This window comes from Nanorana parkeri, unplaced genomic scaffold (assembly GCF_000935625.1).
Source record: "Nanorana parkeri isolate BGI_ZX_2015 unplaced genomic scaffold, ASM93562v1 scaffold95, whole genome shotgun sequence".
Lineage (NCBI taxonomy): Eukaryota > Metazoa > Chordata > Amphibia > Anura > Dicroglossidae > Nanorana > Nanorana parkeri.
In genome coordinates, this window is record NW_017306363.1 from 1,705,650 (window position 1) to 1,720,301 (window position 14,652).

General features: G+C 43.4%; 1 protein-coding gene across 2 annotated transcripts in view; it reads left to right on the plus strand.

The window, feature by feature from the left end:
* DSCAM (DS cell adhesion molecule) overlaps positions 1 to 14,652 on the plus strand; it is a 399,852-nt gene that overhangs the window by 298,127 nt on the left and 87,073 nt on the right. Inside the window, exons 25-26 of one of the 2 annotated variants that reach the window (XM_018552699.1) lie at positions 1,537 to 1,761; positions 7,326 to 7,616. In XM_018552699.1, the coding sequence (XP_018408201.1) occupies positions 1,537 to 1,761; positions 7,326 to 7,616 (516 nt within the window). The remainder of the gene's footprint in view (positions 1 to 1,536; positions 1,762 to 7,325; positions 7,617 to 14,652) is intronic. The other variant, XM_018552700.1, reaches the window with a different exon arrangement.

Below are 14,652 nucleotides of genomic sequence, written 5' to 3' on the forward strand. Positions count from 1 at the left end.
GGGGGGGGTAGGGGGGGGAGGTTGCATTGTGGAACCTGGCCTTGGGGCAGCAGGGAGAGTAAATCCAGCCCTGAGCGTAATAAAGGTTTATTTGTTTTCATATGGAAGAAATAGATATGGAATGAGATAAAGTTTCTTCCAACCCAGCAACTGAAACCCTCAGACTACCTTGGCAGCTGTAGATTTGCATTTTCCGGGCTCATTCACACCAAGGCCATGTGTTAATCGATTAATGCACGGCCTTGGTGTGAAGAGGCCTTTAATCTACTGAGTAAAAAGCATCTGTAATAGTTTTCAGGTTTTTAGATGTACATTGAGTAAGGTCAGTTCTCTCTGCAATTTGATCAGTTTGCTTTAAATATGTTGGCCTTAAGGATTGACTTACCTACTCATTAAGGTGTTAAAGAAAACCAACTAAAAGACTCATGTCAGATGGGCAATTCTGCCACCAGAGACAGGCCGGCAGAGCTAGAATCATTTAAGAGGCTGCCTGTTTGTCCCTATGGGATTTCTCCCTCTCTTGCCAGATGCAACAAGATGTGGTTCTGTCGCTGGCCTGGATGCTGTTGAATCGTAAACAATATTAATGGGAGTGACATCTTCCTGCCTCAGCTACAGGGGGAGCGATTCCATAGGAGCAATTTTGATAAATCACCATCGGCAGAATGGCTAGCCATTCATGCGTATGAACATTTTCAGGTGATTTTGAGGCTTTTTTTTGGTGCAATTTTTTTAGGCATTTTCAGGTATAACAAAATGCTATTTTTTTCTGGCACCCCCGATGAAGCATATGGGGTCACAAAATGTGCCATTCTGCTTGAAACGAAACTCAAGTTCTTTTTGGAACTACAAGCAACAGGTGACACAATGCTCAGATGTGAACGAACACCACTGAAAAGAATGGGAGTTGCATTGACGCGCTTTAGAAAGTATGTGACAGGTTGAACGGGGGCCAGGACTCTGCACACCTTTTCTTTTGCTGCACTTGGGAAGTATTGATCTCATTTAAACTGAAAGATCATTCAGACTTTAAGCAAGGAATGGTGGATATAGCCATGGAGTAGCTCATAAACTGCTGTATCAGGCAAATGTTTTTCAGTGACAGTAGGTACCCTTTAGGGTGAGGTTATGATTGAGGTTCAGTCATAATGGGGACTGTTATTTTTTTTAAACACACTTGGTTGTGAGAACCAAAAAAGGCCTCAGGTGGAGAACTACTGAATAGTATGAATATTTAAAGTATATAACAAATTGGCAGACCCTCTTGCTCTGTAGTAGTTAGTAGGTTTTGTTGATCTGACAAAATAAAAGCCTGACACTATATGACTAGAACAAATCTGCCGCAACCAAATCAACTAGCAGTGCCAGGTGGCCGGGAAATTAAAAACATATAGGACTAGACTAGGCCATAAAAATTACACCTCCAAAATACACAAAAGCCTTCCTCTGTGGAACGTTTAATACTATTGTATAAGAGCTATGTACATATTTTTATGCTTTCTGAAATGCACTGACCGTTCTGTGCTTCTGTTGCAGGTTACATACTCCAATACTCAGAGGATAACAGCGAGCAGTGGGGCAGTATACCCATCAGTCCCAGTGAGCGCTCATACCGCTTAGAAAACCTGAAATGTGGCACCTGGTACAAATTTACCCTCACTGCCCAAAATGGAGTCGGACCCGGGCGCATCAGTGAGATCATAGAGGCTAAAACCCTTGGGAAAGGTACTGGAGTCTTGTCCTGCCCACCAAAAGCAGGAAGTAATTATTAACTATCCAGTTATTTGATTGAATTTCATGTGTTTATGAATGAAACTAAGCCTTGTGTTCTGCCAAAGCTACATCTCTTGTGTGCATGGGCTTTTGTTTGCATTAGAACTGCTTTTTACCCTATACAAGTCAATTACAATGCAAAAGCAACCTTGTGCAGCTTATGAGATCAGAAGCTTCTCTGAAAGAACTCAAAAGGGTCTCTGAAGCATATTAAACTGATCTCAAATGCTAGTTGACTGCCCCTAAAAGCATTTGCCCATCTACATAAGCCTGTGTGTTTTTATTTGCTGTTGGTGACCTTGTTGGCCATGGCAGTGGGATCTACTTTGCCCCTTTGGGGCTCCTCACAATTGCAGACATTATCATTGACATTAGACATTGTCCTGTCATTGTTAGTGTTGGGATGGTCATCAAGGATACTGTTACTTAATGACCAATCAGTGAGATGATCTGCACCTTGGATGAGGTCATAGTAGGCAGTGAGACATCAGAGTAATAAAGTAAACTTATTTATGAGTCTTCTGCCCACTTCCGTTGGTTACCCTCCAACTACTGGGACTAAGCAGCATGGAGGCAATGGTTGCTTTTTGGGGGGGGTCATAATGTACTTTATAGGCCTTCCACCCCTGTGTGGAAACAAAACTAACACTAAAACTGTAGGTGGACAAACAAAGCAGTGTGTCACGATCTGGATCAGGCTCGGAGTCCAGTAGCTGAAACAGCAGGCAAAGTCGTAGTCAAACAGGCCGAGTTTGGTACTAGACAAGTACACAATCAGACGGTAGTAGTGTAGGAGCAAGCAGAAGCGTAGTCAGAGATCAAGCCAAAGTCAGTAGCCAAAGGTATCAGGTATGAAGCAGAAGACGATAATAGTAGTAAGTGAATCGGCAGCCAAAGGTCGGTACACAAGTAGCAGTATGAATGGATTGTAACACAGAAGGAGCAAGGAAGCAAGATAATGGCAGGAGCACAATAATCTGGCAAACAGGAAGTGCAGAGGCGTGGCTTAAATAGTAAGTTCAAGGGAGGAACGAGGAGTTCAGAGTTCAGCAGAAACTAGGTTTAACTGAGGATTACACAGGAGGTCAGGCAAGGAGCTATCTAAGGTTCTAAGGTGGCTCAGCAGGTAGAACCACTGCCAGCTACAGCAGAGGCCCTGGGTTCAGATTCGGTTCCTGACACAGTGGTTGGGAATTCCTTGACAGATAGTTGTTGGAACCTTGCAGGTGGCTGGGTCCTCAGACTGGTAGTTTTGTGTGTGTACAATGAGGAGTGCCTCGAGTGAAGAGTCGCATGCATAAAAGTTTTGGTTCAAGACTATGTTCAGTTCCCTACTGGGACTAAGGAGCATGGAGGCATGCCACAGATCAGGAAAGTATAGGTCACATGAGGCTCATGTACAGCTTGTTCAGCCTTAGATATTTATTAATTTGCCATGCCTTTACTCCACTGTGCAGCTGTCTTTCCAGTTGGTCAGGGGTACATGTCTTGACAGCCAGCACAGATTTACCCATTCCCATATCTTCAAGTGGTAGAGCTATCCCCACCAGCATAAGGAAATGGTTGCTTTTTTGGGGGGTCATAATGTACTTTATAGGCCTTCGACCCCTGTGTGGAAACAAAACCTACACTAAAATTGTAGGTGGACAACCGTAGTAGTGGTTGGGGATTCCCTGATACATAGTTGTTGGAACCTTGTGTTGGTCTTGGAATACACTAATTCAGGGAGGTACCTAGCACGTGACTGAGTCCTCGGGCTGGTAGTTCTGTGTGTGTACAATGAGGAGTGCCTCGAGTGAAAAGTTACATGTGTAAAAGCTTTGGTTCAAGACTATTTTCAGTCAGTTAAAAAGAGTTGTAATAGAGAGTTTGTGTAATATAGAGCAACTGCTTAACATCAGGTACCAGGAGGTTTCTACACTTTTCAAAAGCCCCAGTATCCAACTTTACAGTGTGTACAAATACTGACTCGGAGACCAATCAGAGCCACGGTACTTGCCCACTGCCTCTCAGTGGCACCTACTAAGGTTTGTGGGCTCTCAGGGGCCAGAAACAATTTGACGAAAAGGTATATGAAGGTGACGTGAGGCGTGGTGTCTTCTGCTGGGAGCTTGTATCAGTTTATTCACTCTAACATGCTGACGGGTCTACTTTAAATCTACACTTTGTGCCTCGGGGGCTCGGTGTTGAGTCCCAGTATCTTTTTCCAGACCAGCAGCATTGCAGGCAATGCGAGTTGTTCTCTGATCTGTGTGTGATCTGACTATTCTTCACAACTGTATCTCATTTTCAATATAAATCGCATTTTCGTGCTTATAAATATGTATGCAGGTTGAATATAAGCCTGCATACATCTCCTCAGGCCAGGCAGTGTTTGCTTACCTTCATTGTCAATAAATCCAGTTTGCTGCCTTGGCAAGTTTAGTAGGGAGTAGTTCTTCATACAATAGATGGATATGAGTGACACTATTGTACTATTAACCCTTCTAACACAAGATCTGTCCTATAAAGAAAGGGATTTTGGTTTTGGGTCAGTTGTATTTGGATTTATTTTTAGGTTTTTAAACAATTGATTTTTTTTTGTCTCAACTATGTAAAATCTTTATTTAAAAATGAACTTTGATTCAAGGTGCCTCCATGATATTAGTCATAGAGAATTATGGATTTTCTCAAGAGAGCGCACAATGCTTTCACGATGTCTCTCTTTAATTGAAAGTCTGTATGGAACCCTACAGAACAGCAGGAGGAATCAGTCATTGCACCTTCAGATTTTGAGCTGGAGCAAATAACGAGCTTCTTTAAAATGAAGCTGTCAATAAGAAAAAACGTATCAACCAAGAATGTTTGGTGAAGGAAGAATATTCATACTTAATTACTTACCTGGCTTGGTGCCTTTGCTGCAGAGCTATGGCACCCCAAATAGAATTTTGACAGGCTTCAAGATGTTATAGGATGCAGTATTGGCATAGGAAACAACGGGAGTAACAATGGAATGCGGTGGGGGGTGTAGTCATCAGGGACACCTGGAAGTGTGTTGATGTGAAGATTCTTAGGGGCAGTGATAAGAAAGGATTCAAGGAACAGATGCCAAACCAGGCAAGTGTGAAGTCCTTTCATTTACAGGACAATTTTGGTTGATACTTGTTTCCCCCAACAGAGTCTGTTGAGGAATCAGTTACGTGTAGCTTGGCAATCAAACGGAAGCCTTGGCAAGTTTGATAATCCATTTACTTATTCAGTGAGCTGTTTTCACTACTACCCTAGGACCTACCTACTGGCCACTCCCTCTTTGGCATTAATGCAGCAAAAGAAACCCCAACAGCTAAGCGGTCAGTGCTTAGAACAAGTGTTTTTTCTCCTTTTGCTGTCATGGTGCAGTAACACTGCTGCACTAGCATTTCTTTAATGATTCTTATATAACAGTTGGTGAAAGTTCTGCTTTAGGCATATAGCTATGGGAACAAGACATGCAGTGGCAAGACCCAGCTTAATGACAGCAGAAGTCTCTGCGCTGCTCCATTCAACGATCAACTATAGTGTAATGAAGTGTGACAGAGATTTCTTTATGAACATCAGCTGCTGCTATAAATATTAGACACCTGCCTGTTAACACCACACGGGCCATTAATCAGGAATATAAAGCCAGTAAGGGGAGATAATCACTTTTATTAGAGAAGAGGGACTTTTTCTTAAACTTTTGCTAGTCTGCAGTAATGTAGCTGTAAATAGGGAAAGCTGTAAATCACATCAGAAGTCTAGCATCTCTGCATTCTGGTCCTGATGCAACTGATGGTTCTGCCCCCGATATATTCAATAAAGACCCCTGTGGGGCCATGTCTGGGCTATGAGGTTAAAAGGTGGCAGCAGCAAGGACCATGTCTCATGAGCGAGCCTGTCACTGTTACCTGTTTTGATGGAGTTGCTTCCTCAGTGAGATGTTGTGAGCAGACAGTTCTGTAGAGGTCATTGTAAGGCCCTCCTGGGTGATTCTTCTGCTGTTGATGTGTTGGCAGTAGCAAAATCACACATGCGACATGAATTTAAGGCTGCCCACAAAAAGTTAAGATCAAAAGGTAATTCTTAAGTTCTGGGGAGCGAGTGCCTCAGGCAGGTGGAGGTGATGGAAGATTTTACAGCTTGGGAGATTTCTATTAGACTGAGCCTGACCCTTTCCCCTCCTATGATACAAAGGTGGGGATCAAAGTAACATGTATGCACTGTTGTCAGGTTTCCAGTGGCCTCCCTTAGCGGACAGGTTTCTTTAATGGTGCAGGAGGAGTGTGACCATTGACCCAGCTGTCTCTGCTGCAAGTCCCTACCCCAAAGCCCCTCGGTTCAGAAACATAGTCATTGCAAGTATTTGGTCACACTAGTGATACCAGCAAGGGGTAGAAATCAGGCTTTTCATAAGCAACATCATTCTATTCTTGAACCCCACAATAATAATACATTGGCAGTTGCTGTATACAGCCTGGTCATGTACATGAAGGTGGGTTTAAAGTGCTTTGTATTGCAGAACTACTTATTTTACTTCCAGTCCAAACATGATTTCTCATAAATACCCAGCTTGGCACCAGTTATCCACATTTTCCTTCAACTATTCATCACCATCTATAGAAACACAGAACAAATAACTCTAGTATACAAAGGGGCTGATTTCTTAATTTTCCGCCAAGCTTATAACTGGGGGAATGCTGGCATTAGCGCCACTAGATGGCACCTTTGCCCCTTAGCGCGATCTAGTGGTAGTAATGGTGGGCAAAAGCAATTCACCCAGCTATATTCTGGGCAGAAGATTTATAAATCAGCCCCTTAGTATGGTAGAGTTATTCTGTTTCTATAAATATTTATTGGATCTGGATGGTGATAAAATGAACATTGGACACTCTAACTCCGACCTCTATTCTAATGATACACATGGGATAGGCAAAGCAGCATCTGTTAAACCAATCCATACATTTTTCTGTGTCTCGCCCCATTGCACATATCTGTATTTACAAAACCTCTAACACCAGCCAGTTACCAAGCAATGGTTTAGCCCATGATGACTTTACCAACCAATTTCCAGCTTGGGTGTAAATCTCTTGTTGTTTGGAACCTGTCTATGTCCAGGTCCAGGTTACTATGGATCAACGGCTGCAGATATAGATATCACCTGCAGGCCACCTGGGTTTGTTGAATGACTTAAAAATACATTTACTCCCTTGCCAAACCATGGCTGGACTTTGGTCCACCAAGCATTTCTCTATGTTTGAAAAGAGGATGTGGGAAGAGGGACATCTCCTTGCTAATGGATGGGGAGGGCCAATTCAAACTTTGTTCCTGGAATTCACTTTTAACTAATCTGTCTAGAAACAGCCATCTGATTGGTTGCAACTGATTACTGCGCTTATTATATGGTGACTGAACTGATTTTTTTTTAAAGAAGTCTTTTTCTGGTACATATAAGTCATACTTTTTAAAAAATGTATATGTTGTGAAGATATTGGTAGTATTGTATAGTAGTGTAAAGTAATGTTGCTTTATATTGTTATTTTTGTACGTCTCCCCAGAACCTCAATTCTCAAAGGAGCAAGACTTGTTCGCCAGTGTCAACAGCACTCGGGTGAGGCTTAATCTCATTGGCTGGAATGATGGTGGGTGCCCAATAACATCGTTCAACCTAGAGTACCGGCCTTTTGGCACAACAGTGTGGACCCTGGCACAGAGAACATCACTGTCCAAGTCTTATATACTCTATGACCTGCAGGAGGGAGCCTGGTATGAGCTACAGATGAGAGTGTGCAACAGCGCTGGTTGTGCAGAGAAACAAGCCAATTTCGCCACACTCAACTATGATGGCAGTAAGTACAATGTTCAGAATTGTTCATTTTATTGAAATGTACCACAAAGGCTGCTGCTTTAAAGCTAAACTCCTGGTAAACAGCTAAATATACAGATGAAATACAAATATGTCATCTTTTTACCTAACAAAGGATATATCTGTCCCTCCAGTTCTGGGATTTACCCAGCTCTTCAATACAGCCCAGCTCTGTCTGACGGATTTTTCACTGCTGCAGTTAAAGCGGACCTTTACACTCAAAAATCAAATTCTACCAATGCATCCCTCTATGTATGATGATTCATAATAACATAGACATGTGTAAAATGCTGTGATTCTGAAATACTTACACTTGCAGAGCATTCACTTCCTGCTTTGAAAGGTCAAAATGTCTTCAGTTTGCCAAAGCAGTGTACAGTTTGCCAAAGCAATGCACACTGGGATTGCCTTTTCATCAGCAGAGCATTGCTGGGAAATCTCATCTGTAATCTCACGAGATCTCAGGGCATTTTCCTCCCCTGAGATGATGTGCATGGTCACATGTCCTAGTCACATGTGCCAGAGTTTCAGGAAGTAAAGTGAGAGCTAATAATCTGCCCTTAGTAAACATGCCCACTGTCAGAAGACTGGGAAAGAAAAGAGAAAAGCAAAGAAAACAAAGCCGGCAATTATCTAGAAGTATCTGTTTTTAGATTGTCATTACTAAACATTTCTAAAGGGGTGTGTGTTGTCGTTTTAAAGATAACGGTAAAGGTCCACTTTAAACAATGCTCCAAGGTCATGCCCCTCCCCCAGCCTGTGACTGCACAGTGAAAGGAGAAGCAGCAGAGTGACGAGCTTCTCTCTCTGGTAGCACAATATTGCACATAGCTCAAATCTCTATTGTATCATGGGAACTGATCCTTTATTTTCCTGCTTCTGACTTCCTCAGATAAGAAATGCTGAGAAGGAAAACTGACCACATACAACATTATTTAATCCTAAATATTTAGTTGGGGAAGTCATAGAAAGCCCCAAAACAGTTGTTTATGTATTGCAACAGGAGCTCTTAATGCAAATATCCAGAGATAATATTGTATAATCTGTTTAGATATTATGTGGCAGAGTTTAGATTTGTTTAAGATTTTGGACTTAAATTGCATATTAGCTGTCTTCCCAGTGCAAGCAAATGAAAGTTTTAATGGGTAAAATTCCGTGATTTTCTCCGGAAGAGCCCTGGGGCCATGACAAAAAATAATATGAAATATAATTCTGTGTTTGAAAGTCAGAATTTTAAAAACAGAGTTCTGTGTTTGAAAGTCACTACACTAGAGTTATTTGTTCTGTGTTTCTATAGATGGTGATTAATAGTTGAAGGAAAATGTGGATAACTGGTGCAAGAGCAGGGCTCTTCCGTAATTTTCAGCCTTTCTTTTAAAGTATTATCCTAACTTGTACATTGTAGCAGATTCCCTCTTAATCACTGTCCTTTTCTAATGCTGGGCACACACCTTACAACCATCGCAAGACTTTAGTCTTGCGATGGTTGTAAGGTAATTAAAAAAATGTACGATCTGCCCATCTTGGACACTTGCGATGATCACAAGCGGGGCGGGCTTCCGATGACCGGAATGCCGAACGTGCAGTGTGCGCTTGCGCACACCGGGCCGTTCGGCTTTTATCTTGCGAACATGCCACAAACCAGCCGAAAATCGTACGATGTTTTCGAACATGTTCCTAAGATAAAAGTCGTGCAACCTTACAGTAGTAGAGGTCGCACGCCTTCCACACACCTTACGATAATCGTACGATCGCGGGATTTCCCAGGATTATCGTACGATTATCGCAAGGTGTGTGGGCACCTTAAGACTACCTTTTAATTTGATGTAAGCCTTTATGGGTGCACCAGGAGGCAAGGATGTTGGAGAAACTCAAAGAAGTGTGTTGATCATATCTCTTATACCTAGCGCTTCCTAAACATTTCTACTGATTGCCATTAATAAAAATGGAAATCAGGAAATGAATGAAATTAATGAAAATGGCAATCAGAGAGATGAAAGCATTAGAGGAAACAAATCTCAGAATCCAACTGTGTTTAAAAAAAAAAAAAATGTCTGCTCAAATATCTTGCAGCCTTTTACACAACTTGGCAGAAGCTTTCTTCAATTAGAATCTAGCTATTATCATGTTATAGTATCTGTCTGTCCTTCCGTCCGTCCGCCCGCCCGTCCGTCTGTCCGTCCGCCCGCCGTCCGTCTGTCCGTCCGCCCGTCTGTCTCTCTATCTATAGCTATCTATTTATCTCTCTCTCTCTCTCTCTTTCCCTCTATCTACCTATCTGTCCGTCCGTCCATCCATCCATCCGTCTGTCCGTCCGTCCCTCTCTATCTCTCTCTCTATCGTTCAATAAAACACTATAAACTACAGCTAGAGGTGTGTGGCCACTTATCACCTTTATGTAAATGTGCATAATATGTGGGTAATGACACGCCGCAGCTTTTTGGCTGGCTCCATGCTGATTGGCCGGGAAGGCGGCTTCCCAGGCAATCGGCATTGAGTCAGCCAATGAGCATGGAGCCGCCTTCCTGGCCAATCAGGAAGCTGGGCAGCGAGTCATGGAAGCCGTCTCCATGTTCCCTTGTGTCGCTGCCGGTCAGGAAATCTCCCTCTGACTGGAAGTTCCGGTATAGGTGAAGGTATCGGAGCATTTGGGTGAGTACGAGTACTCGCCCAAATACTCGGTATCAATACTGATACTGGTATCAGTATCAGTGCATCCCTACTGTTTACCACAGCTAGCTTAAAGCTGAACTCCAGGCAAACTGCTAAATACCCAGAGGAGCTGTTTGAACTACCAAATGATTGGCACTTATGTCCATCCAGTTACAAGATTGACACAGCTCTGCCACACAAAATAGTCCTTTCAGGCAGGGCAGGATACCTGGTTTTTCTCTACTGCAAGTAAGAAACACTAACAGGTCTAGTGCCTCCCGCAGCCTGTGACTGGACAGTGAAAGGAGAAGCAGCAAATTGATACGCTCATGTCTATATCACTCTCCTCTCTCCTATTTGCATGTTCTGTGTTAGCACATGAGCACTGCAGCACTCCTGATTGGTTCCTTGTTCTGTCTCTCCCTCTCCTAGTCTGGGCTCCTGCTCCAGGTCAAATTCAGGTACTTACACATCTTGCATCACAAGAAACAGTTAATGATGTATCAATGAATGCACAGCTGCCTTAAAGTGTGTATTTTACGTCCGCCTGGAGTTTAGCTTTGAAAATCAACGAATTGCAGAAGATAAAAATACAGGCAAGCGGTTTTTCTGCTCGTGTTCTAGCCGATCCATCATAGCACATAATTGTATTTTATAAACACGATTTAAAAGCCTCAAGCGGGCCTGATCATTTTGATTCAGACGGCGCTTGAATTAAAGTGCAGCTAGTTCGGTCGTTGCAGACAAACAGCGGAATGTTCTTAAATTGTGTTTGGCTTTTCTTGTGAGGGTCTTGAAAGTTTCCCAAAGTCAAGCTGAACAGTAAGATTTATGACGATGATTACTCTGTTAGATGCCGGCGCTGAGCTAATGGAGATCAATGGCTCTGATACTGTGCGCTGGCTGGGGAGGACGGTGGATTGTTGTGTGTGTTGCAAAACACTGACAGCACTCCACGCCGTTACAGTGCTCAATAATGAAAGCCAAGTGAGTTTGAAGGAAATGTATATTGGTTGTGTACATTGTTATTCTTTATTACAGTCTGCAATTAACATAAATAAATAAACAAACATTGCAAGTGAATGTTATGTAGTTAATAACCAGCCAGCAGATGGAACATTCAGCTTATTTCATTGCTCTCTCCACCTTCCAAGTGTTTGCTGTTTACAGAGATCCATACATTTATAAGATACCATTTATTAGGGATGCACCGATACCGGTTTTGCGGTATCAAGTACGACTGCCTATATGTTTTTTCAGTACAGCTCCGGAATCCAGTCCCTCCCCTATAACGGCTCTCTGCCGGCACAGGATCGAGAAGTGAGCAAGCGAGTGCCGGTATGTGTTCGCTCACTTCCCGATCTACTGAGCCGACCTATGACAGTTTCATTGTCACAGGTCGGCTAGAACTATGAAACTGAGTGAAAATCACTCACCTCATAGTTCTCCTTTAAATGCTACCAGCTGTTTGGGTTTTGTGAGTACTTCGGCCCTTACTTCATGTCCTGAGCTTTAACGCCACATGGTTGCATAGTGTCTGATACAGTGGGACTGCCACACTTCTAAGAGTACTTTTCACAGTTTTAGGTCTTTTAGATCCCATAAGACAGCCAAGACTTTTCTGGTGCACTCGATGGCTTCCTCTAAAGAGATTGGAAACACCCAGACGAGATATTTGCTCCCGCAGAGCACTTATTAGCCTTTTACCCATGTTAGTCTAGTAGTTTTGTGCCCATTTAAAGAGGACTTTGTTGAAAATTGACCTGTCCCTGCTTGTCTCGCCTTTAAAAAGCAACCACCCTTCTAGTGAAGGGTTACACCTGTCTTTAGGGACCCAACTGATAAGTGGTTGTAGGCCCCATCTAGACCTCTGTTCTTGCTGGCAGCATTGAACTGCAGAACCCATGCCTAAAAAGCGGCTGCTCTGCATGGCCTTCTAGGGACAACTTCTCTTAAGATCTTCTCTGGATCAAGGACACTACTGCTGTCAAGAGCACCTATCTTCCTTGGCCAAGCTTAAGGCACAGTCTGGGAAGGCCTATAGTTGGTGAAGTCTCATGCTGGAGATTTTTTTTTGTTTTACTACTCCAGCAACCCCCAAGTCCAAACCCCTTAAGTTGTATTCCCATTCCACCCACAAGGTCAGAAGCTTAAAGTCCACCAAACCCTTAGGCAAACCTTCCTTGGCATTAAGGTGCAACTCCACTTTCCAGAGTGGGGGGATGTCTCTTAGCCTTTGTAGACTCTTGGACAGCTTTCATCTCAGATGCTTGGATGCAGGGGCTGGTTTCCAGGGGCTACAAGCTAGAGTTTCTCTCCCAACCCCCTCCTCAGTTTCTCACTTGCAACCTTCTTGTGTCACTGCATAGATTAGCAGATCTCCAGGTAGGCCTCTCAAGTCTCTTGGATCAGGATGTCATTGCCCCATTGCTTGAGCCAGAAGAGTTTTAGGGTTTTTACTTCAACCTGTTCATAGTTTCCAAACCCAAAGGGGGCATCGGTCCGATCTTGGATCTCAAAGCATTGAATGTCTTCATTCAAACTCAGAAATTCCCCATGGAATCCACGGGGTCTGTCATCGCCTCCTTGAACCAGGGAGACTTCCTGATTTCTGTGGACATCAAGAACATGCACCTAAAGCATGTCCCCATTTTTTTCAATGCATCAGCACCTTTTACGCATTGCTGGGGGTCCCCTGCACTATTGGCCTTACTGCACTCTTGTGGCATCTCCATTGTGGGATACTTAGACAACCTCCTGTAGGAGAAGCAATCGATGTAGGTTCTGTTGAACATTGTAGCCTTGACAGACCAGACATTACAATGGGTTAGACGGATCCTGTACCTTTAGAAATCAGTGCTAGAACCGACTCATCGTTTGGAGTATTTGGGTCTAGTAATTATCTCTCAAGAGAAACTTGACTCTCTCCTCTTTAGTCCAGAAGTCCGCCAATTCTCTGCTTTTGCATCAGATTCCTAAGTCCCCCTATGTGCTGTCCCCCTTGCCTTGTTTCACTCGAGGCCCTTCCAATGCAACATTCTGTTGTGGTTAGACAAGTCAGTACAGTCCATGTACAGACTGATTAGTTTGGCACCAAGGACTAGGTTCTCCCTAACTTGGTGGCTCAGGAATCCAGCTCTGTAATTTGTGAATTCCTTCCTTCCCATCTTTTAGAAGATCCTCACAAAAAATTCCAGCTTGTAGGGCTGGGGAAGAGTCCTGGGCACCCATTTGGTGTAGGGGACTTGGTCAAAGGAACAATCTTGCCTTCTGATCAACATTCTAGAGCTTAGGGCTATTTGGCTGCACTATTGGTCCACCCTGCTGGAGGGTCATCTGATATTGATTTAGTGATCCCACTTTTTTTTTGCCAATGTCCAGTCCTTCTGCAGGCAGCAGTATATCCCACAGGCTTAGAATTTCCTGTGTCCCTCAATGGACACCTAGAAAAGAAGTTTATGATGAGTACAAAATCCTGTAATTTTCCTTATAAATTTCATTAAAAGGTGTGACGTTTAAAGCAACGTTACTTTGTTTTGTAAAATATTTATATTTGCCTTTTAACTGCACCAAGATTAAAACATTATATTAAAGCTATGTAATTAGGATCTTAGATCATTCCGAGCTGGTGTGTTAGTGAAATCTCTAGACAATCGAAGTGTATTAAATCTCGTTAATAAGAAACACATTAGGACCACGTACAGTTCCTTCATCGAGCAGGTAGTAAGTTATGAGGCATTTGGGGAGCATTGATTATTTATGCAAGCTAATCATAAAGCCCAATATCCTTATAAGATATTCCACTGTGTGCCTGTCATAACACCAATGGAGGCTTTAAACTCCTGGTAGAATACAGGATTCTGTATTTGTATGTAAAGTTTTTCACTATTCATGATTTTTTTTGTTTGTTTTTGTATTTGGAAGGAAGAAAATAATGTTACATAAATGCTTGGCCTATAACAGGAAATTTAGCCAATGTCCTATTCAGGGGCGTAACTATAAATCACAGGGCCCCATAGCAAAGTTTTGTCCCTTGCAGAGCCCACCTGATATACCAAACAGCCCACTTGAGAGTGACGTTGCAGAGCCCGCCATAGACTTTCTATGGTGGGCTCTGCAGGGTCTCAGGTGTACTGCACACCTCTTACCTGTCAGCCCCAATCTGCTGTCCGCCTCCGTGGTCGCCGTGCCCCGCCTCCTCTTCCGTCCCCGGTCCCGCCTCCTCTTCAGTCCCTGGGCCCCGCCTCCTCTTCCGTCCCCGGTCCCGCCTCCTCTTCCGTCCCCGGCCCCGCCTCCTCTTCAGTCCCCGGGCCCCGCCTCCTCTTCAGTCCCCGGGCCCCGCCTCCTCTTGCATCACTGGCCCCTCC